Source organism: Oryzias latipes, chromosome 19 (genome assembly GCF_002234675.1).
Source record: "Oryzias latipes chromosome 19, ASM223467v1".
Classification (NCBI taxonomy): Eukaryota; Metazoa; Chordata; class Actinopteri; order Beloniformes; family Adrianichthyidae; genus Oryzias; species Oryzias latipes.
In genome coordinates this window covers 12,848,589-12,872,378 of record NC_019877.2, presented here as the reverse complement: position 1 = coordinate 12,872,378, position 23,790 = coordinate 12,848,589, and the positions used below count along the sequence as shown (strand labels likewise).

The 23,790-nt window shown below is 38.9% G+C and overlaps 1 protein-coding gene across 6 annotated transcripts in view; it reads left to right on the top strand.

Moving 5' to 3' along the window:
• LOC105356575 (inactive ubiquitin carboxyl-terminal hydrolase 54) overlaps window positions 1-23,790 on the top strand; it is a 74,300-nt gene that overhangs the window by 11,321 nt on the left and 39,189 nt on the right. For 5 of the 6 annotated variants that reach the window (XR_002872057.1, XM_023949176.1, XM_023949178.1 and 2 more), the window contains exons 2-4: window positions 2,498-3,085; window positions 10,635-10,727; window positions 21,378-21,512. Coding sequence is in view for 5 of the 6 variants with exons in the window: in XM_023949176.1 (XP_023804944.1) it covers window positions 2,930-3,085; window positions 10,635-10,727; window positions 21,378-21,512 (384 nt within the window). In the remaining variant the exon portion in view is untranslated. Of the gene's footprint in view, window positions 1-2,497; window positions 3,086-5,315; window positions 5,436-10,634; window positions 10,728-21,377; window positions 21,513-23,790 lie in introns of those variants that run through there. The other variant, XM_023949179.1, reaches the window with a different exon arrangement.

The window sequence follows — 23,790 nt, the reverse complement described above, 5'->3', positions numbered from 1 at the left end:
ATATGGGGTCAAGGAATTTGATTGACTTGTGCCTTGACTCGCTCTGGCTTCCAGGAAGTCTCCCCCATCAATACACATCAGCATCACTCTCCATCCCAGCATACGAGTGTGTTGCGAACGCGCTCTCAGCCAGTGCAGCACAGTCTGTCTCTCTGCTAAATCACATGCTTCGGCTTTTCCCCCTGCGTGCCTGCTGCTTGGCCTATTTCCATGGTAACTAGCCTAAGATGTGGGGACTCGCATGCACACTTGCACACACATGAGCAGCACTACAGTAAGGGCTTACCACAGAAATCTTAGTTGTGTGTGGCGGTGGGGTTCGGCCAGAATGAGGATGTGTGATCAGACTCTACACAGGCTCAGCAGGAGACGTGCACGTTTCGAACACATGCGACACATGAGCTTGAGATGCTGTGCTGGATAGGAGAACCTGCACAGTTATTGCCACACTGTTTTTTTTTTTCAGCTGCTTGCAATTTAGATTTGTTTATTAATAAATGAGCTGAGAAGGGGAAAGGGGAGTGTGGGCGTCAGCATAGCATCAGTCCATGCTGCTCACCTGCTCATTGCAGCACACATATGCCCTCTAGCCTTTCGCCAATGGGGCGCTGTAGGGAAAGAAACTGTACCGCCTTTGGAAAAATATGGATGAAAGGAAGAGAAGGTCGGGGGGCATTGCAGATTTGTTAAATAACTGGTGTTGCACAACTACATGTACACACACCCAAACACACACATTGTATTGGGACAAATGCGTCCAGATTTGTTGAAATCATCACCCACGATCACAGTCTTTGCTTTGGAACACTTGCACTGTCATAAGCTTCTCAATATTTCCCTGAGCGCCGATTATGAGATGACATAACAGACCTCTGATAAGTTCCTGTGTCGGGTCACTGATGGACATTTCTGCTGTTGACGTTTGTCATTTTCCCAATCCAATCCACGATACAAGATAAAACACCTAAAGCTCTTCTGGATATGAAGTAGCAGCAAAAAGACCTCAAAATCTAGCAACAATGAGCTGACAGCCATAAACGCTGTTAAGTCTATTGGATCAGAGTTTTCTATAAGGTTCCAAATCTGTGCTAATACATCTGTGGGGTGTATATTTCTGCTCTGATATTTCTGATTAGGGGCACCGTCACGCTGGGTTGTTTCATAATCACCAGTCTTTTTATTTTTCTCTAATAGTGTGATTTATTTGGAATGCATGAATGCTCGCTAGAACTCTGCTGTGGCCCAATGCATAGCTCACCATGAAGATGAACCATCATGCCGTTCAGCAGCGTGGGAGCATCTAGACTTCCAAGAAAACGAACGAGCTGTAGTCAGCCAAAAACAGTGACACAAAGAGCTGCGTACAAATCAGGCATTTACCGTGCATTCAAGAACTGCTGTTTACCAGCACACGCCTGCCACCTACAGTTGGAAGAGGCTTGGTGTGAAATGTCAAAGCGGTTCAAACCTTTTAAATGTTGAACTAGGCTTTTTGTTTTACAGCTCTATTCAGATAAATGAAAGACTTTGTGTCAAATAATTCTGTCTGGGCACAAACCACAATTTTTTATTTCTCCTTCATGATCAACTTTCAAATGGTTGGTACTTGTGTGGATTAGAAGAGACACCATCCACACGTCAATACCAAATCCTAGTCCCTGATTGGTCACAATTCAAGCTGGTTTAACTTGCAATTTTTGGGCTCATTTTATACCTAAAGCCCAAAAAGGGTCATAAAAACCTACATAGCTATGTGTGAACGTAAGAGTTTTGAACGCAGAATGGTAAATACGTTGAAAAAAGAAAAGATAATTAAAATGATTTAAAGAATGGAAACCGCTAAATCATGTAATAACAGTGTTATAACATTTTTCAAAGAGTTTTTTTGAAATACAACTCTAAAATGTTTTGGCATAATCAAAATGTTTAGAGTTTTGAGAGATTTCAAGAGCTAATAAAGGGAAATATGCAACGACTTTTACCCTTAAAGCTACATTTTACATGTGCCCTGTGCGAAAAATTATATTTTGTTTTGGAAGGTCTGACCCAATACAATGTATTCATAGAATCCTAAAGTTCCCCCTAGAATAATGATAAAAACGTATTTGATATTTGCCATATTTACATTAGTCTATATCAGAATATATATCAGCCTCTGAAAAAAATCTACATCCACACATTTCCTTTGAAAGGTGCTGCTTCTACATGACCAGACTTAACAGTTCTTTGCATGTCTGTAGCCTGACACAACCCAGATTTTTATATTAAATCCCCAGAAAGTTACTATGATCTGAAAACAGTGTGATGTTAGGAAAAATACATACAATTTACCATAGAGAGATACACCTTTATGCAAAATCCGACAGATTAGATTAAAGTTAACCTTGATTTTAAAAGCGAACAGTCAGTTTTAATGTCTCACATTTGTATAATCTCATCAAAGGTGGTTGCTTCTCTGTATTCAAGTGCTGACATGCTGTTTTTTTATGTCTTGCAGATAGACGAAAAGGGAAAAAGACTGGAGTCCTCACATGGGAGCAGCTGTGCTGCCTAATCCACTTTCATCTGACAGAATCTGCTAAAGAACTCTTTGGAAAAGCCTTTATGCCTTCAAACGCACGCTTTTAATTCCATGGACCTAAAGGCAGGAAAATAAAAAAGCCAACCCCTGGCTCTTGCTAGTGGACAGATTGTAAAGTAAAAGCACGGCTGGACAGGGGAAGGGTTGTATGGGTGCCAAATCCCCATCTAAGACCCACCACATCTCAACCTACAGCCTCCTCCTCCCTCCTCCACCTCCTTCCACATCTTGCTTCTCCTCTTTCTTCTCATTCTCCACTTTTCTCTCCCATGGGAGTGACATAGAGGCCACTGCTTCTGCGCCGCCCTATCTCCACCTCGCCGTGGAAACGGGGATGTCCAGGTAGTGATGTCGTGGAAGAGGAACTACTTTGCGTCGGGCGGCGGAGCAGCCAGCGGGGTTCAGGGGCTGGTGACCCCGAGAACCATGACCTCTATCGCACCCAGCAAGGGCCTGAGCAACGAGCCGGGACAGAACAGCTGCTTCCTCAACAGCGCTCTGCAGGTCAGTCTGATCAACAACAAAAAAAAAACTGGAGCAATCTGGAGGTATTAAAAGATAAACACGTTTCCTGCTGACCAGATAAGTTAGTCACCTGATCTGAATACCCTGCATGATGTTCTCGCCCACTACCGTCCTCAGTTCTGTGATTTTGCTTAGCATTGTTTTAAAACAGAAGCTCCCAGACTTCAAAGTTTATAACGTGCACAATGTTGTCGTATTTTACGATTCCACTTTTTAAAGTCCTTTCCATCCAGCCAACACACTGCAGTAGGGATGGGATTAATGCCATTTTAACAACTGTTTGCGTGTTTTGGTTGGCCTTGGCCCTCGCCTTTGCAACCTGCTGGTGATGTCTGTGTGTGATGTTGGCACACAACTGCTCACACACATGCAGTTTGTTTTGTTTTCCATTAGACATTTTAATATACAAGACATAAAAAAACCCGGCTTGTTTATTTTATTTATTCATTTTCTTTATCTTGTAGGTTATGCTGCTATTCAAGGAAAGTTCCCATTTTCTAACTTGTCATTTAGAAAATGACCTGAATTGAAGTTGTTTTTTTTTGTTGATTTATTCTTTCGTGTTTGGTATCTTGCAGTCTCTGTGTGTTTGGCCCTTGTATATGTAGGTATGTTGAATAGATTTGGACTTCTTTGTACCGTTTGGCCCAGCTTCTTGTTCAGATTCCTGTTCATTGCCACACTTGGCTCTTGTTAAGCTTGGATGTATCTACAACCATAAAAGCTGTGTTTACTTACTTTGGATTCCTTATCTAAGGTACTGCTGATGGTACAGCATTTTTCTCTGATCTTCCAAAGTTCATTTGTGACCTCTTAGTACTTCTTACGATCTGGACCTACTCACTCTAGGAAACTAGTGCTAATCTACACTAGTCAGACTTTTGCTCACATAGTTGATATAAATCAGAGCCTTAACGGGGATGGTCATTTTACAGACCTATGCAGGAAGTTGACTTGTTGACTAAGTGCTAAGAAACAAAAGGAAGACTTTCTACTACGGTCTGTCCATTAGAGCTTAATGCGTTCCTAAGATGGGTTTATGTTCTGGATTTACTTTGCTGCTACACATACACCAGGCGTGTGTTGTGGGTTCAGGAACGTGCTGTATGCAGTTTCATGAATGCGCCATACGGTCTTCACACCGGACAAGCAGGGAGCAGCAGGGAGGGGCTTCTTCTTCTATTCTTTTTCTACTGTTTGCCAGCGCATGTGTGCCACCTAAAGGTGGAAGAGGCTTGGTGAGAAATGTTGACTATTGCTCCAGGCTTTTTCCTCTATTCCAACACATGAAAAACTTCAATCATTAATTTCTTCTTCATGTTCACTTTTCAACCGGTTGGCACTTTTGAAAATGACACCACCCATACGTCACTATCAAATCTGAGTCTCTGATTGGACAAAGTTTGGTGTGTAGTGTTTAAGTATGATGGATTAGAGAACTGCTCTACGATGGCTGTACCACATATCAAATATGTTTAGGTGCTTGTTTTCTGGGTTGTAAAGATGTAAGCACGAACGACTCCTTTGTTTTACTTTAGCAAATCAAAGTACACTATATATTGACTCTTGAGGTATGTATGTAGAACCTTGGCATTCATTCATGGGTACCAAATGTTTTGTTTAATATTAATTCAGGACAGCAGGAAGTTTTTAAGGGAAAAGAAAACACACAAACAGTACAAAAAATGTCACTTCCACAATCAATGCACTTGCAGAATTACACACTAAATGCGAGCCGCTGATGTTCCTATAGCTCATAGGATCCCTTCAAGTTTCCTTCACCCGACAGCTCCCCCTTTAGTCGTGTGTCCGCCATTGTGCTCGAGGACCAACTATAGCTCAATACTATTGCCTCAGCAAGAGTTCTGCTGAAGGTAGGCGTTGACGATCCTTTTGACCAAAAGGTTTTCGCCCCAACCTCACTAAATGACGGGCACATGGGGTACCTCTGTGGGTGTTGAAACTATGGCGTTGAATCATGAGATCTTTTGCTGATGCACTCAAAGATTTAGGGAATACACCTCTGCAGCGCTTAGGTCCTTGAGATTTTGCGTAGTCAGGTTAAATGTTTCCCACACACACAAACACACACACACGTTCCTTGACTACTGTCTTGATAAAGAGAGGGGGGGGGGGGGGGGTGGAGTTTGCTGAAGTGGGAGCGGAGTGATCGGGCACAAGATTGGTGAGAGTCGAAGGGATAGATGCTACGAGGGAAAGTCTGATCAGACGAGAAAACGGGATGCGGAGTATACAGTATGAAAGGTACGAGGAGAAGACTGATGAGGATGCTGAGAGGAGGAAGAAGGGAGTGAAGGAGTCCCGTAAGGTAAGGAGGAAAAAAATAGTATAAGGAGAGGAAAGGAGGGAGGGAGACCAAAAAGACAAAGTGAAGGACATTAAGTTTACTTGAGAGGTGAAGAAAGTGCCGCAACAAAGGATGCATGCGAGGCAGCGAGAGAAGTGGGCCACGCCAAGGACACATGAACACACACACACACGCACACACAGAAGCCAGGATGTTTAGCAGGACACAGATGAACGAGGATAAACTGTGGGAAAGGACTGAGCTGCTTTTGGCAGGGCATTTTTGTGAGACTTTGTGTGTGCGGACCATCTTGTTTCGTGTGCCATTCATGTGTGTTGGCATAAAATTTTCACTTGAACAGCAACCTTTTAAAGTTTACGCTGCTTTATGAGCTGCAAGGCTTCACTTAAGTAGTTTTATTTGTTACTTTGGCTGACAACATTGAAAATTATCAGTATTGTGAACAATTTCTGAGCCAATAAAACAAAGCTAAATGTCATAATTAAGGTCATAGTTGGTGTTTTTTCTTATTAGTCATGAGAGATTTTGCACAAAAACAGTTCCTAGTTTTTTCACCGTGCTGTGCTAACAGAGAACCACTCACTTTTGCCCTCAGGGGTTCTCTTGGAACTTGCTGCTGCTGCTGCAGTGGAACTGCTGTGTGGCAGCAGCAGCACAATCAGCAGCAGAGAGAGTGCATTTGTTCTGGGAAAATTCATAGAACAAGACGGCAAAAAGGTCCAAACAGCAGCTTTTCACACAGGTAGAGAGAGGTAAAATAGCTAAATGAGGAGCCAGCAGCCATAAACATACAGAAACATGAATCTAAGTGCTCGGCCTTAGTGTTTGTGTTGTTATTTAATGTAGTGGTTTTTAGCTGTACCTTAATTTGTTTTTTTTCTAGTTACATGAAGCCCCTTGATCTTTTATTAAAAGCAGCTGTAATTTACTTCAATTCTTTTTTTAAATGAATGACTTTTCTTGATAATAGCGTTTATTAATTTTGCTTTAATTTTTTTGAATCTCCTGTTGCCAGATTACATTTGGTATGACTGAGATTGTTTGAGAGTATTTTTTTTCTTCTGCATCATGCGCTGGATTGACTTGAACAGAAGTTAACTGGAAGCTGTGAAGCCAATTATGCAATGCTGCAGTCCCCTGCAGTTCGAAAAAATACAAAGTGGGTAAGCAACTTTTCAGTATGTGACCAAGCAAAACAGTTTAGTGGTAATTCTAGTTTTTTTAGGTCCACTGCAGGATTGGTTAAGGAAATTGAACCCCTATTTAGTTGCTGTATCCACTTTATACTGCAGAGGATTACAGCCGATTGGAGTCTGTATGACAGTGGGGGAGATGAGGTTCACCCTGTTTATAGGGCCTTTTACTATAAAATATTTATGTATGCCTGCTTATTGATGACAAGAGTCATCAAATGCTGATAACAGAATGAAGCTATAATTCTCAATTCTGAATTACATATTTTTTAAGTTTCAGTTTTTTTGCAGTTAACCAGTTTACAGTTCTCTTTAAAGAATTTTGGCTGTTGCAAATGATAAAAGTATCATGCTAAAAGCAACAAAAAAGTATCCCAAAATTGAGCAGATGATGTAACTGGAGACTAGAACAGGAGGAAGTTGGGACATGGAGGACAGAGATTTGACACGGACAGCCGTGTGAGGAAGAGTAAGATTAGAAAGATCTGTTTAATGGTTTAATGAAAGGTTTGAACCATAGAAAACGTTTTTTTTTAATAAGAATATGAATTGTAAAAAACCTTTTTAAAACACCCAAGTATACCCAAGCCTAACCCTAACCCTTTATTTATAAAGTCTTTAAAACCCGAGGACCAAAGGCACAAGATCACTCAGGTCATATAAAAAAGACTACCGTAGTTTGTAAAAAGTTAAAAGACATAATAAAATACCACAAAATGAATTCAAACATAACAAAAAGATTTGACAGTAGTTTGAAGGCCAAAGCCAAGAAATTGGTCTTCAAAAAAAGTAATTATAAACATTTGTACTCTCATTCAAATGAGCAGACATATAGGTTTAGCTGTATAATATATAACAGTCCTTGCAGGGTCAACAGGAGCAACATTAGTGTCCCTAAAGACTGTGTGTTCTCCAAAAGTGACAGGATGTTGTATTGTGATGAATTGACTTCTGTAAGTCTACATTTGTCTTGATATAGGAGACGTTTCCCCACTATAGCTTATGTTTATCTCAAACAGAGAAAGTCATATATATATTTGTCAAAAGAGGCAAAAATGGGTGTTTCAAGAAGTAATTAAGGTGGTTGATCACCGGTGTACTGGGGCCTCAACGGTGCACTATTTGGTCTGATTTACATTACGATCCATGCTTTCAGTTCACTCAGTGCGCTTTGGTCAGTGGGTAAACAGATCCCACAAAGCGTGCATTCCAACGGCCAGCTTAAAACTGAGTAAAAAGATCTCATCGGGTCAACTTGTTAGTAGTACCTAGTAAGGTTTTGTTTTCATTCTTTTCACTTTTCCTAGTCAGGCAAGTTGTTATTTTTTAAATAACGCATATTGTTCTAACAAAAAAAAGAAGATTTTTTTCCTCCTTTTTATTAATTTTTTTGTTTCGTTACTTTCTTACGTTCTGTGTGGGAAATTACCAACAGAAGGAATATATATATATATATATATTTATATATATATTTATTTTCCATCTTAAACTGTAATTTTAAACATTTTAGCACCCCGTGTGAAGTGCATCTTGCAGCCATACTTGCATGCATTTTTTTGGTGCAGTCCCACAGCTAACATTAGATACTCGACACTGCAGTCAGGGAGCATCATGGGATTGCACCGATGTTTTTGCTTAACGGAATGACCATTTTCCTGTCAAACACTCACGGGGGTTTTAGCTTTTCAGTTTCATGAGGTTCAAATGAAATTTATTTCCGAGGACTCTGAATAAGCCAAAGCTGCATAAATAACTAAAAACAAAATGAATATAAAATTGAATAAACAGGGAAGTTATAAATGAAATATAACAAATATGATATGGGTTTGCTAAGGACCAGCTGTGTGTGCGTGTGCAGTGTCACCCGAGTGTTGCAAATGAATATAAAATCCAAAATCCTTAACCTGGATGAGTTGCCAAATGTAACCAAGTCTCAGAAAAAAGCAAGAATAAGTAAAAACCTTTAAATATATAAGCCTGCAGGTACTAAGACAGAGCTAAAATCTTTCTCACAGAAAATGCCATTTTCAATCAACACTGTGTTAAAAAAAAAGTAAATGTAAATAAAGTTTTAATATCTTTTAAATACACAACTTAGATGATAAAAAACATACTAAAAAAACCTATTGACCACAGGATTTATCAATGAATATTAACAAACAAATGTGTATTTTCTGTGCCCTTTAAATGTAAAATCTATGTTATATTTTGCATTTTATTACATAAACCTCACTCAATTTTTTATAAAATCCCCACTTCAGTGTTTTTCAAACTTAAATTTAAAGTTCTTTCAAATATATGGCACATTTTGACACTTTATTTCTCTTAAATGACTTTATTCAGTTCCTGTTTTCATAGTTCCTGCAAAGTCCCCTTCCTGAAACCAAGAAGAGGACATTTTTTTTTAACCAAAAAATGCCTGAGGCTTAAAAAGTAAAGAATGAGATAGATGAAGTAAAAGAGGGGTGCAATCAGAGAGGGCCTGACAGAGGGACGGTATGGGGAGAGTCTGCCCTCCTTGTGGTTGCTGCAGTGCCGTGCAGGGAGTCGATTCATCACGACCAAATAAAAAGAGAGGAGGAGAAACAGCGAAGAGAGAAAGATAGAATGCAAACTCTGGCGTCAGCATGCAGTCTGTCATCCGCCGCTCCCTCTTCCCTCCACTTATCACTCTCCTGAACACACACTCCAAAAAGTGCAGGCCTGTATTTGCAGAGGTTGCTACCCGTTCCTCTGCTGTGTGCTCGTCTTTTGCTTACATGGAAACTTTATGCATGGTCCAGTGTGTTCTGCAGAGGTCCTGAAGGACATTGTTGAGTCAATATTATCTTACAGTGAGCTGAATTAATACATCGTATTCATTTTTTTGCATACAAAAAATAAAAAGAGTAGTCACCTTGTTTCTCTTCTAGTTTTTTTTCCTGTTAATATCTTTGAGGTGCCATTTCTTCTCACATCTGCTTTTGCCTATCATTTATAAAAGGTTAAGGAGCAGGGAGCATGCTCAGTGGGACCTCCTGGCTAAAACAATTAGCTAAAAATGGCTGACAGCCAAACTGATCTGCAGACTTTCAGGCTGATTCTCTGCAGCCACTTAGTTCTTTGATTTTTGCAGTGCCAGAAAACTCGATTTAGCTTCCTATTTTTCAGTGTGAAGGAATTTACTGTGGTTTACACAGAGGAAAACACTCTGAAAATATTTGCAAATGTATGAATAAAATCAAATAGAACAGAAAATATACAAAAGAGAAAGAAATAGAATTGAGACCTAGAGTTTACTGCCATTTCCTCCTTTGTGAAAATTAGTTTGGCCGATCCAGAAAGGTCTGCTTGAAAGTGGATGGAGGCTGAGGTTGCCATGGCAATGTCTGATTCAGTATGAAGGTAACTGAGGGGTCATTTGCAGCAGATTTGGATGCGTTTGAGCTCAAATGTAAAGCAGAAACAACACAATGAATCAGAAGATGCAGCTGACTGGAAAGTTTTACTTTTGCAACAGCAGAAAAATTATCTGCTGTTGTACTCAGGATATCAGTCTCTGATTTCTACTCTGACAAGGAAGGGATTCATGTTATATCAAACTGTTTCCTTTTGAGAGATGGATCTTGAAATCAGTTTTAGAAAATGCTTGTTACATTAGAAGGATCCCGTCACACTTCAAATGAATAAAGAGACCACCAAAGCTGCAGTTTAATGAACGGCTGACTACAGGAAAAGAAGTGAACTTTGATCAGATGCTTGAAAAATTGGGAACTTGGATCTTCCTTTTTCAGATTTGTTGACATTTAAGTGGTGGGTTTGCTCATTTCTTTTTTGCAGTCCTCAGTCTGCATGCATTTATTTTGAAACTTGTGCTGCAAAGGCAAGAAAAGAATCTTTTATTCCATCCAACACTCAGTCGGGTAGAGCTGTGAAGGTAAATAGGCAGAAAAAAATGATGGAAGAAACCCAGAGAACAGTTCCAGTTGAATGAGTGACTAAGAGCTACTTCATTTTTGTCTTGCAGGTTTTATGGCACCTTGACATCTTCCGCAGAAGCTTTCGACAGCTGACCACTCACAAGTGCATGGAGGACTCCTGCATCTTTTGTGCTTTGAAGGTAAATACTGTGGCATGAAACCTGCAATTAGTCACTATGACTATGCTGCTTCAATAGAGTTCCCAATGAGTTTCAAACATATTCGGATTTTGGAAATATATTTTTTAATTTCCTATTCTGTATCAACAATCCTCTAAAGAAAATGACAGGTCATCTTTGACATAAATAGGCACATAAGATGCAGCTGAAAAAGATAAATGAAATACATAAAAATGAAATACATAAAATATGCCATTTGAATGAGACGAGTTGGCTTATTCCAAGATAAAAACTCCTGTGTTTTTATTACGTTTTCTTATCCATTGAGATTTGCAGTATACTAATCATACCAGTGAGGTAGAATGCTTCCTGATTTAACTGCAGCAGCACCGCTTTGTGCAGAGACACTCGACGTTTGGAGGAAGCTGCTCTTCCTCTGGCTAACACAGCAGGGAATTTTCCTGCAGCAAACACACTTAATTATGTTTAGGTGCTTCAAAAGAAATAAAAGTTCAAATGGTGTTGGATAAAAACCCGCTTTTTGGTGACATTTTAGCACCAGTTTCAGCTTATGATTAAAGAAAGACAAAGTAAATCTCATAGAAAAAGGTAAAAGTAATAAACATAATATAATGTTTTGACCGCCCTTATCTAACTTTTAAAAACCCCTTTATTCCTAAATTAATTTTTACTTTAATGATCTCTTCCTCTCATTGTCACTAACTTCTTTTTGTTATTGTCTTCCTCAATTTAGGTAATTAAAAAAAAAAGCAGTTCACAAATAATTGCAAGCTGGAAGTTAGACCAAAGTAGTACAAAATAATCTCAGGAAAGAAAGAAAACTCACAGAATTCCAAAAATGACAAAAATGTTTTAAATAATAGGGAGTATGGAAAAAAGAAAAAAACAGGAAAGTCTGGCAAGAGACAAACTGAAACCTTGAGTCTGTCTGTCCACTAATAGGATTTTTTTATTTTCTATTATTAATTTGCTGCATCCTATTAACAGGACATCTTACAGTACTTGTTCTCTTTTTTGTTAATTTTAAACTATATGTGGGGTTGGCTTACTGAAATAAAATAACAATAACTGGATAGTTGTGGGTTAAATCACTGTTGCATTTATTTCTAGAAACAAAGATCCAGAAAAACCTGTCAAAACAACCATTTGTTGCATCACTGCAGGACTTTTTTCGGAACTTTTTCCGCTGGTTGCTCCGCTGCATCAGGACAAAAGTTTGGTGCATTTAACAGCACAGACTTTAAGGGTCACTTTCTTTTCTGAAATTGTTGTGCTGGCACAGAAAGGGAGATGGGACACTCAAGCAGAGCGTTTATCGCCGCATAAAATGTTGTTTTATGGCGGCATTGGGCTTTTTCAGTGGACATAGTTTCAGCAGAGTGACAGTAGTTCAATAGAAATTCACCTGTTGAGTAGTGAATCGTTGGCGCAGAACTAGCCCGCCCCCACTTCCCATCACCTTTCTGTTTAAACTCTTTTCTACTAGCTGAACTTACCGCTGCATAAAAATGGCGAGCAATATTGAAACTATCCAGTCCTAACAGTTTTGAGCAAGAACTGTCATTTTGACCTTAATTATCTTTATACATGACCTCCATCATCAATATGTTAATAATACCAAAACCACTATTTTCATTGGAATGGGTCTTTAATATGTACACACTAGAGGAATTTTTTTTAACAATAAAATCTCCCAGCACCCCAAATCTTCCATATAACTTACTAAATTATCTGCATACATTTAGATTTTTAATTTGGTCACCAAATTAGTGGCCTTCTTTAGCCTTGTCACCCATAACAACTACTGTATGCGCGTTTATGATGATGGGAGGCGTTGGGTATGATGTGCTCTGATGTAGCAGTGTGTGTATGCGTGTGTGTGTGTGTGTGTGTGAGATCCACATGTCGCTCTGTCTCCAGTGCTTCTCTGTAATTAATTGGCTGAGGAAAAGTGCTGAGCCAGCACAGCCCACGCCGGGATTCAGCTCCCACTGAAAACACACAAGCCGCGCTCACATGTTAGGCTGCGACAGGCGCGCACATCTCCGTTAGCACGCTCATATGTAAATATCAAGGGGTTCACATACACCCGCTACTTTTCATCAACTGTTCTGCCATCTAATAAACTCACATTGTTATTAGTGTCTGTGTATTACTGCACTATCATGGAGATTAAAGTCCCAGAATTACAGAGCAGAGGCCAAAATTGAGTCCAACTTTCCTACCAGCAAACCAAAGACATGAAGGATGATTATGACTTGTTTCACTTTGGAGTGGAGGTGCGGATTTGGGTTTATTGGCCTCAGATAAGGACTCTGCATTGTTGCAAACAGAAGTTCAGATGCTGCCTGTAGCCACCTTTCCTGATATCACTGCAACACTTTGTCTCCCTCAGCAGTAAAACAGTCTCACACAACCCAATGCCGATATCTAAACACACACAAGCGCACACATAGCAATGAACAAAGAGAAAAAGAAGGAAGGAGGCAGAAAAGGAAGGAGAAAAAAGGCAGGGAGATGAATGGATGTGGGGTTGGCACCGACGACTTCTGCCAACACTTCTGCTCATGCACATGCAAGAACACATGCGCCCATATATGCCGGTGCACACACACTTCCTTCTACAAACTCCACTGCCTCCTCACTTCCCTCCCTCCTTCTGTAGGGTATATTCCCCCTCCATTCTCCTTGGTGCAATGCTGCAGTCAGCGCAGTCACCATATCATACACACACCCACACACACACACTCGCACACACTTTTCCTTCCTCTCTTTCCCTGTTTCTCTTTTCTCACGGACACACATACACCCTCCCCTCAATCAGCACGACCGCATTACCTTTCCCACTGCCAAGCCTCCGCCTGCACACACTCTAATGAAGTCTATTCTTTTATAACATTTTCACACTGTTATGATCACAGCCATTATGGTAGACGGCTTCCAAAATGTCAGCTGACGTCACGGCATGATTAAAATCCCAAGAAAAATGAGTAATATTGTGGGACTCTTGTTCTGAATATAGTTTCATTTGGTGGTTCATATCTAAATGCGGCACCGATATGAGGTTTGCTTTTATGTCTAATATCAGAATCTATTTATTTTTTCTTTTGGCGAGGGCCAATACTATGACGATAAACTGCTCTAAGTTGTTTAAAGTTGTACTTGAACTATTTATCTGCTGAAAAATCAGTGTTGTGTTGAGATTTGTAAAAGATAGAAAACCAGCATTTATTGTCACATCCAATGACTGTAAATACCTGGTTATGGTCATGTGACCCACTGGGTTTTGTTGAGCCAGTTTTTGGCCCTACTTGTGAGGTCTCATTATAACAATGAGATGGGACGATTAGTGGGAAAAACAAGCCTGTTAGGTGTTAGAATTTGACAGTAACAGTCAAAAGACCAATCCCCTGATCAGACCAGACCTAAAAGTCAAAGTAAAATAAGCGTATGTTGTACCTACAGTTCAAACTAACAGCAATAGATATTTAGTATAGTCAAATACAGGTAGGTAAAAATATTTTATTGCCACTGCAGTGCAAGTATGTTTATTTCTGCACAATTTCCTAAGTTGAATAGAAATTGATATTTTTGTGCAGTAGCACCCCTAATGGTTTGTTAGTGAACCACAGCTGGCTCTGTTTAACACTAACACCAGAGATGTTGCCACGGACACCTAAATAACACATGCTTTTTGAATTACCATAAGTCTTTGACTGTTCTGACCATTAATGTAATACCAATGGAATCTTTATGTCACTTTACACCAGGAAAGATGGCGGAGTTAAAACATTTTATATGGGGGGAGGGGGGCAGAAGACTTTGGAAGAGTGGCAAATGAGAACAGTGTTACAAAAGAAAGGATCAAAATTATTTAATTATTTCAAACAGTTCTATTATTGTTGCTTTTGTTAATAATACTGAAACAGCAGTTGCTTTAGCTGAGTTGCTATTACTCGTAGCAAAAATTAACAAAAATGTGTAGAAATTCATGAAAAGATAAATATGCACCTTTAATGTGGAATTCAAGCACAAAAAGAGATCAAATACCGTAAATCAACATACTGGACCTTCACGACAACAGGAACTATATATTTGTAAATAATTCTTTAAATTCTTTAAACTTTTGTCAATATAAATACACAATTCGATATCCCTTTCTAATATGAAGTTCAAGTGTAATGCTTAAAGAAGCTTGCATTGAGAATTTCTTCATCGTTGTTGATAACGATACTAATATTGACTCAAATATGGGGGGGCGGACCTTCTCGCTGGAGGGCAGCTGCCCTCCACTTGCCCCTCTGTAGCCCCTCCACTGCTTAATGTTAGTAAAAATGTTGCATATCAATACTTTACTAACTTTATGTTGGTAAAGTAGCGGCATTAAGCCGTTTTCTCATTGATTACTGTAAAGTGGTGTATATCAACGCTAAGCTGCTGTTCTCCGCTTCAGAATCAGCTGGAACTACGTTAATTGCGTAAACAGTTAAAGAATTATAGTAGTTCAAAAGAATGTCCATGATGGAGCTAAAGCTTCAGTGTAAAAGGTTAAAATAATTTTCAAACCAACTTCAATGCAGAATTCAATTGCTGTTTCGTATTGATCATTTCCGAATGTATTGACATTCTGCAAAAAGTATTGGTAGGCAGTCTTGGCATAGACACCAAAGCAAGTCGAGAAAAAATTTATTTCGTAAGGTCAACTCAAGTCTACAAAAAAAACAGAAACTTTGAGTAAGAAGCTCTGAAAGTTTAGCTGTTCTTGCTGAAAGAAGTCATTCTATTAAGATTCTAGAGTTGTGTTGGACCAACAAAACATGTTTAGAAGTGTTTTCTACCATAATATCAGGGATCATTGATCATCCGTACCTACAGTGCATCTAAAATTTTTATTCATCCTAAAGAAAGGCAGAGGAGTTAAGTTTGACTCACTCTTGACTACACTTCAGCTTGCTGACCTAAAGGTGCAGGAGACACGAGGATCATCTTACACAAACTTCACATAATCCTTTCACTTCCAGACTCTTCACTCTTTAGTCTTGCTCTCTTTTTTTATCCAGTGTCAAATCGTAATAGCAAGAAGGGTCAAAGTAAGATAAAGAGGAGACGAATTTGGGAAAATGCAATGTTCATGTAAAATAATGGACCAGTGTCAGGTGTTTTTTCGGACAATCTTTATGCTGCTTTTTAATTGAAGTTGAATTATTCCTTACACATCCGCCTCCCACCTGTGAGTCTACTTTTAGGTCCTCACTTCTACTTACTCACCATGACAACTCTGGATCTTGAAATAAAACGGAGCTATACCAGTATTTTTCCCCTTATAAAGTCATTTTCCTTTGTCTAATGCTACATATGCACCAGACATGTGATGCGCTCTCAAATATTAAAGGCCATGCTTCAATGGACTTTGAATAATTTTAAGAAAAAAGGAGTTTTCAGTGTTAGAGAATGGCTGTCGCAGTGTATTTATTGGTGTTTACATTGGACTGTAGCTACCAGATTTGCGCACGTGTCTACATTTGAGAGAGGGTTGGTGCGAAATGTTGAAACAGACTTGGTGTCATAAAATTCTCCTGGGCACAAACCGCAATTATTAATTTCTCCTTCATGATCAGTTTTAAAACGGTTTGCACTTCCGTATTTGGAAAAGGACGCTACCAATACATCACTACCAAGTCCGAGTCCCTGAGTGGTCAAAGTTTAACTGGCTTAACTTACAAAATGCACAAAACGTACCAAACGTGCATTTAATGACCACATGTTTTGTATGTAGAGCCAGAAAACGGACCTAAAAAGTTGGGTAGCAACATGTAAAAGCAAGAGATTTAAAGCCCGAAACATGCTTTAATGCACATTTACAATGACTTTTGGTTGCTTAAATGTGTATTGGTGTAAATGTAACATAAGGGTGTTGTCAGACTGTACACATTTGGTTCGCTTAAAGCGAACCAGAGTTTGTTTTCCACGTAATCTAGTCTGAATGCACCCAAGCGGACTCTGGTTTGGGATCAGAAATCGCTCTCGGACCCATCTTTCAAGGTGGTCTCAGTTCGTTTTCAATGGGACAGAGCTTCGGTTCGCTCTGAGATTCCTTAGTCATAATACAATCCTTCCTCAGAGCGGAACAACTGAACCAAAACGGCCACCGTAGCTGACGTAAACAGAGTAGGAATAAAGCAACAAATGAGTCGTGGACATATCTAAAGCACCGATTGTTGTTTTATCGAGCAGTAAAAATTGTCCAACTGTTTACTTGTTAGAACATTTATTTTAACAGCGTTAAAAACGGTGAGACACAGCATTGAAAAGTGGTCAGATGAATGGAGGTTCATTAAAACGACTTTTAAATTGATGCACATTGCTTTTCCCTGTTTTCCTGACAATCAATATTTCATAAAGACTTATCAGAATACCTTCATACCGACGTCTCCTCAGAACTTGAGTTGCTAGCATCCTCTGGGTTAAAGCACACGGCACGTCTCTTTGGCAGTGACCGCCTTGTAGCATGCCTCTGTTATAAGCAAAGTAACAAGTAAAAAGTGTTCCCCACGTTTAAAAATGGTAATTGACATATACATTTTTTAAAAGTTAACTGTCCTGTTAAAGATTGTAAAGTGCAGCATGTGTCTCTTTTGCTTGTTGTTTTGACCCGCCCTCATAGTTCCTTGCCAATCACTGAAGAGTTCTTTAGTCATGTGTTGTTTACAAGTTTTGGTTCGTAACAGAATTGGCCCCTTTATGCCAGTTTGAATACAGACAAAACACAAGGTTCAGGACAAATTTAGCAGACAGATATAACAGCAAACGATTTAGCAAATCAATCATTCTTTTCCATCCTTTTTAATACTAATTCCATAAGTGTATCTCTGTATGTTTAACAGCAGTAGCCCTGGCATTTTGTCAAAAGTTGCCATCACTTATTGTCTTAAACTTTAAACCTTTTACACTTATTTTACTACATCTCAGGTAAAGTCAAATATTGGTAATAATATTTTATTTTCCAAAATTTCAAAGTCACAGATCAAATCTTTCACTTTGGTCCAGGTAACTTGTTTAAACCTTAAAGATGGAGTATTTAATATAATTTTCTGGAACGCTAGGAAGCTGATTAGAGACACTGGCATATGCTGAGCTTTCGGCCAGCAGTCATGTGGTGTACATTTATTAAGATCTCACATTTGCATCCCTTGACCTTCAGTAATGTTCAGGACAAGCCCTAACAAGCCAATTAGGCCTCAGACCTTGGTGAAAGATATCTGAGCGCTCAGATCTCCTGGGGTGGTCAACACTCTGCGTATTTCATCTTTAACTTTTGTTGAGATAAACTTTGGTGGGATCAAAACGTTGCAGAGGTCGGTTCATCTAGTTTGGCCTCTCACAGTAGGTCACAGTAGGATATATTTGGTACTCTTATTTACTGTAATTAAATTAAAGGTAATTTTGATTAAATGTTTGAAATAAAAAAACAAGGTTTAGTGCATTATAGATGATATAAATTGTGCAGGAATGTTCTAAGTTTTAATAAACACACAGGTGTCTCGCATAAAATATTAAGGTTGTAGGGCGCTCTGTGAGCCCGTAGAGCTAAAATGTTTAAAAACATTTTTATACTGGGATGTTGGGCGTGGCCGGTGATAGTAAACACTTGTACAACACGTTTGGGTAAGTAAGGGTGAAGTAGGTGAGATGCAGGTGTGTCTTACAGATTTTCACCTCCCGCACCCCCCCCCTGAACCCTATGAACTGTGTAAGGATTCCTTTAGTGCTGTTTAGATGGTACGTGTGTGCTCCTCGCTCACAGCATGACTGCTATAATTTAGGACATTAAACAATCACTGCGTAGTTTGTGTTGTCATCCTACGGACATTTACTTATCACCTGCACACCCCGTTCTTGCAGCATTGGCACGTGGTCAATAAGGAGCCAGTACTCGCACCCTACCATTGACTAAAGTGTGGCGTAATGGCACCGTAACACAGCATCACCCATTCATCACAAATGCGTGCAACTTACATTATCCTTAAAAATACTTCACAATTACCTCACGCACGAAAAATTGTATGTTTCCTTTTCATGACGTCCTTTAAGGTGGCCGCATGAACCTCTAGAGCAGTGTTTCTCAACCTTTTTTGAGCCAAGGCACACTCTATCCTTGACAAAAATCCCACGGCACACCAGCATCCAAAAATGGAAAAAAGGAGAAACTCATAGTCTGTATTGATGGACAGTCCCTCCACAATCTCACATGCCTTTTTGTGACAATTGTGGCATATTTTTTCTAAAATATGTAACAAAAGTTAAGTTAGTTTTCCGTAATAATTTTCAACTAAATTATTTGACATTTTACCCTGGTACCGGTAGTTGTTTTTCCCTTCAGTTTATTAACATGTAATTTTATGTAACCTCACAAAAAAACAAATATATTCTTTCTAAATAGTGATTTGTTTTTTTAAATATTTATTTCAATGTTAGTTCAAAGGCAACTGTAATTTTTGAACAATTATATGATATGTTTGATAAAAAGATTAACATTATATTTATGTTTTCTGTAGCTACACAAAAAGTGAACATGTTGAAGTTTCATTAGTTTTTCTCTTGTCTTAATCAAAGATGAAGTCTTTGAAAAGTTTAACACTTTTTTTTAATTTCTTTTTAGATAATTAAATTGTTTGAATTTAGTTTAATTGTGTCCGTTGGCCACTTCACCTTGATCCTGTTTCTTAAAGGTTGTTATTACTTTTTCATATGTTTAACATATAAAATAATCCAGACATTATCAGAAAAGTGTTTCAGTTAGAAAGATGACTTGGACCAAACTCTGGGATGTTTGGCTGTTAATAAACACAAACCTTGAAGGAGAACTAAACTGTTAACCTCTGATTTCATCAAGAAGATTTAAAAATGGTGTGATTTGTGTTCATTGTGGTTTCAAGAGGTTTAACATGGAAGACTTATTTTAAACTAGGAGAGGCTGTCACTTTAACCCAATGCATCATGGGAGACGTAGTGCTAAAAACTGCAGCAGAAGGCAGACAGTCTCGCTTCTCTGAGCTTCATTGTTTTGTTTACTTGTTCCACGGTCTGACACCGGATTCTGTGAAAAGCTACACCGATAAAGACGAGCTTTAGCTGGTATTTTTGTTGGAACTAAGAGACTTTATGAGCAGAATCGGAACAAGGAAGTGAAGACTTTAACCACTTCTGATTGGTCAGACTGATGACCTATGATTAAGCCTCCAAGAATGATTGGTGGAGACACTTAAAGGGGTGGGACTTTTCTGAAAACAACGCTGAAGCTGCGGCTAAATCGGGGTCATTCTTATCATTATGTCTTTAATAGAATCAAATAAACACAAAGAAAAAAGTGTTTTATGATCTTTCATATTCCTCACTACTCAGTGTTTTATCAGTGCCTGTTTAAATGAACAAAGAGCTGATATCCTGGAGATGTATATGTTTTTACATCAGTGAATGGGTAATTTTCCTATGCACACCTGACCATCTCCCACGCACACTGGTTGAAAACCACTGATCTACAGAACAGTAAGACACACCTGCGCTAGATGCATCTGCCTCTGTCTACGACCCTCCACGGGTCCGGACAACCCAAAAACATACAGCACCTGTACGGGTAAACCCCCATACAAGTGCATGTGATTGACGCCTAAGCCTTTGGTGTGACTTCTGGATCCCAAAAGGTCCCAGTAGTTGTTTATTTTGACCATGCAATAAATAAATAAGTATGAAGAAAAAAACAAGAACAAATATTAATATTCAGTAAGCAATAAAACAAATCTATGTATACATTTGTTTTCACTTAATTATAAAAAAAGAAGGAAGAAGACTATTTAATTACCAAAAACACTTAAAAGAAAAAGTATCTTATATTGGTATTATTTAAAACCTAGCTCAACCTGACTTTCACACAGGAGGAAATAAAGACGATTTTTTATGAAGTTTTACAACAACTGAATAGAAAAAGAGATAAAAAAAAGTTTTTTTGCTGCATTGTCGAAACCAGTAAATCTGAAGAGAAACTGCTGGAAAAAAAACAATGGTGACTCACACGGACAGAAAAAAAACAGAGCAATTAGAGTTAAGCAAAGAAAAGTTTGAATGTGCTCGCATGCGGTTCTGATGAGTCTAACACAGCGGAGGCTGAGTGGGTTCAATCAGATTTAACTGCAGGCAGGCTCTCTGAAATATCTGCTGCTGCTCTTCAGACCCTGAAAACTGCCCTCAAAACACACTTCAGTGGCCTAGCTTTTTTCTCCCGTAACCCTCTTCAACGGTTACTTTAGTTTCTATTTTACACAGCACTTTCTGAGCTGTTTTTATCAAAGAGAAGTGCACCAAACATGTCGTTTATTATTGATATGCTCTGATAGTAAAGCCTCTGCGCTTGCTTTAGTCTGGTCACAGTTTGTTTGTGCAGCACTTTGTCTCCAGAAAAGGGAAAAACTAGTTTCCCTGCTGTTTTACAGGTCAGTTGAGAGGACATGCTGTCCTTGTACAGGACAAATGCATCCAGGAGTTTCTTTGTATCCAAGAAGTAAACTGAACATGAATTAGATTGTTCACAGGTCTGACAGGTAAAGGATTTTGTGATAACTGTATCGATTTTGTTGTGTTTGTGTGCTTGTGCAGAGTATCTTTGCACAGTTCCAGTTCAGTAGCGAGCGCGTCCTACCATCCGATGCGCTGCGGAGCGCTCTGGCCAAGACTTTTCAAGACGAGCAACGCTTCCAGCTGGGAATCATGGACGACGCCGCTGAATGCTTCGTGAGTCTGTAACCACACACACACAAACACACAGTGCATGTCAACTCAAATGTCAAAGACATTGTTTTTGTCTCTTTGTGTTAAGAATATTAAAAAAATCTCTATTAACCAAATAAACTATGATGTTGTCTTGATTCTGTTAAAAATTACTCGAATTTAGTTTGATCATATAGTTAAATCCTTAATCTTATTGAAATCTACAAAATCTAAATAAAAATACAGCTTTATTCTTTTAATTCTACTTTAAAACAGTTGAACAGGTGTGTTAAAATTTGTCCTTAAATCATGTTAATGATGGGTTAAAAACTCTATAAAATAAATGTTATTTAAGCCTGCCAAAACCCCCACGAAGGATAACAAATAAAATAAAATTGGAATATTTAAAAGAATATCCTCTAATTGAACAGTATCAGCTTGAACAGTGATAAGCTTGATTTCTGTAAACTTGCTGTAATTTTCTCATCATCAATACCAGTAGCATTCAGGTTCTATCTATTCACCGTGCATTCGAGTCTGAGAGGTTTGTACATGTCAGAGTCTGAAAGTCCATTTTCATGTTAATCTGAGCTCAATCACTCCAAATAATCTGGTTTTAGCTCTGCCTTTGGGGCCAGAGCCTTATCAAAGGTTTGCATCATGGTGTTAAACCCTTCTCTTTGATTGGAGTCTCCAACAATCCTTTGCCTTTCTTCTTGTGAATGCCTTAGATTTTAAAGGTAATGCTGGGATATTTACTCGATCAGGACAAGATTCTTTAAGCAAGTACTCGCTTATGTCTCACGATGTTACACATGCAGCTTTTGGTGTTGAAGATTTTGTTTCTTTCTGATTGGTCTCTTTTACCTTTTCACTTCAAATTAACATCCCGTGAACAATTTCACACTTGTAACTCTTTTCCAGGATTCAATTAACAGCTTTTGAATTGAAAAATATTTTTAAGGAAGCACATGTGATTTGAAGTAAAATGCACTATATCATCACACAGTCATCATGACAGTTATTGAAATATTTTCTTGTTTTTAAAAGGGAGATTTTGTAACTACACCATTATTTCAGCACTATTTGACTTTAAAGCCGTAGTCACAGTCGCCCCTACTGGTTGTCTGCGGGTAAAATTGGGGATACCTGTGCGGGTGACCCACTTGAAATGCGAGCCCGTAGAGCAAAAATGTTCATGAACTGTTCTTTCTTTGGGCGACAGGTTGTACCAAAGTCAGTTCAGACTTCAAGGGATTAAAATGCAGAAGCTCCTTTCTATGGGCCCAGACAGCACAACGCGCAGCACCAGGATGGGTGCATGTGGCTAACGCTAAAGCAGGCGTCTTCAACCCTAAGCTAATCCTCTGTTTGTTCTGCTTGTAATTACTGATTAGCTGGATTGAGTGCGCTCGGTTTGTGTTTGACTGAACACACCTGATCCAGGTGACCAGTAAATACTAAAGCAGGGTTAATTGCAATACAAGCAGAGCAGTAGCTTACAAGGAACAGAGTTGGAGACCGGTGGGCTAAAGTGTTAAAAAACGTAATCGAAATCTAGTCTGACATGAAAAAGACATTGGAGACATGCTTTTTTATTGGACATTTGTTGGCAAACTACACAGCAGTTCTGCAGTACGAAAAAGATGAATTCACACACAAACAGACTCCTTCAGGCCACCAGGGGGGTATTCCAGAAAGCAGGTTATGCTAGCTCCCATGGTAAGTTTGAGGCTAAGGAAGTTGATAACCTCAGCTTTCGGTTCCAGAAATAGAGGTATGTTTCAGGGTAGGTCAAGTTGCCATGGCAACTCATGCTCTGAACATAACCTGGTCTGGAGCAGGTTTAGTTGAAGGTTACTTTGTTTACAGAGAGGTGAAGCCGCATGGCGTGTCCATTTGAAGATGATTTAGTGGATGAAGAAGCTCAGATAATACTTTTTCCACCATGAGAGGGTGATAAGACCACATATGGATGTTGGAAAAATAAACTTTTTTACTTTGATCTAACTTAATTATTTGCTTCAGTTAAGATAATTAAAAATCTTTTTTTTTTTTGTTAAGTCAGTTTAAAAATAAAACGTAGTTTTCAGACAGTTATTTTGCTTTCATTCAAATTAATTCAATCAAGTAGGTATAACTTTGGTGCTGCTGTTAGATCGGCACCGCAAGGGATTGTGGGATACCATTCCCTTTGCCTGTCTGGACGGATTTTGGTTTAAGTGTGGCTTTTTGACCAAATGTGTTTAGTTGTTTAGCTGTTTTACTGTGTTTTACTGTGTTTTGCAGAGATATTTTGTCC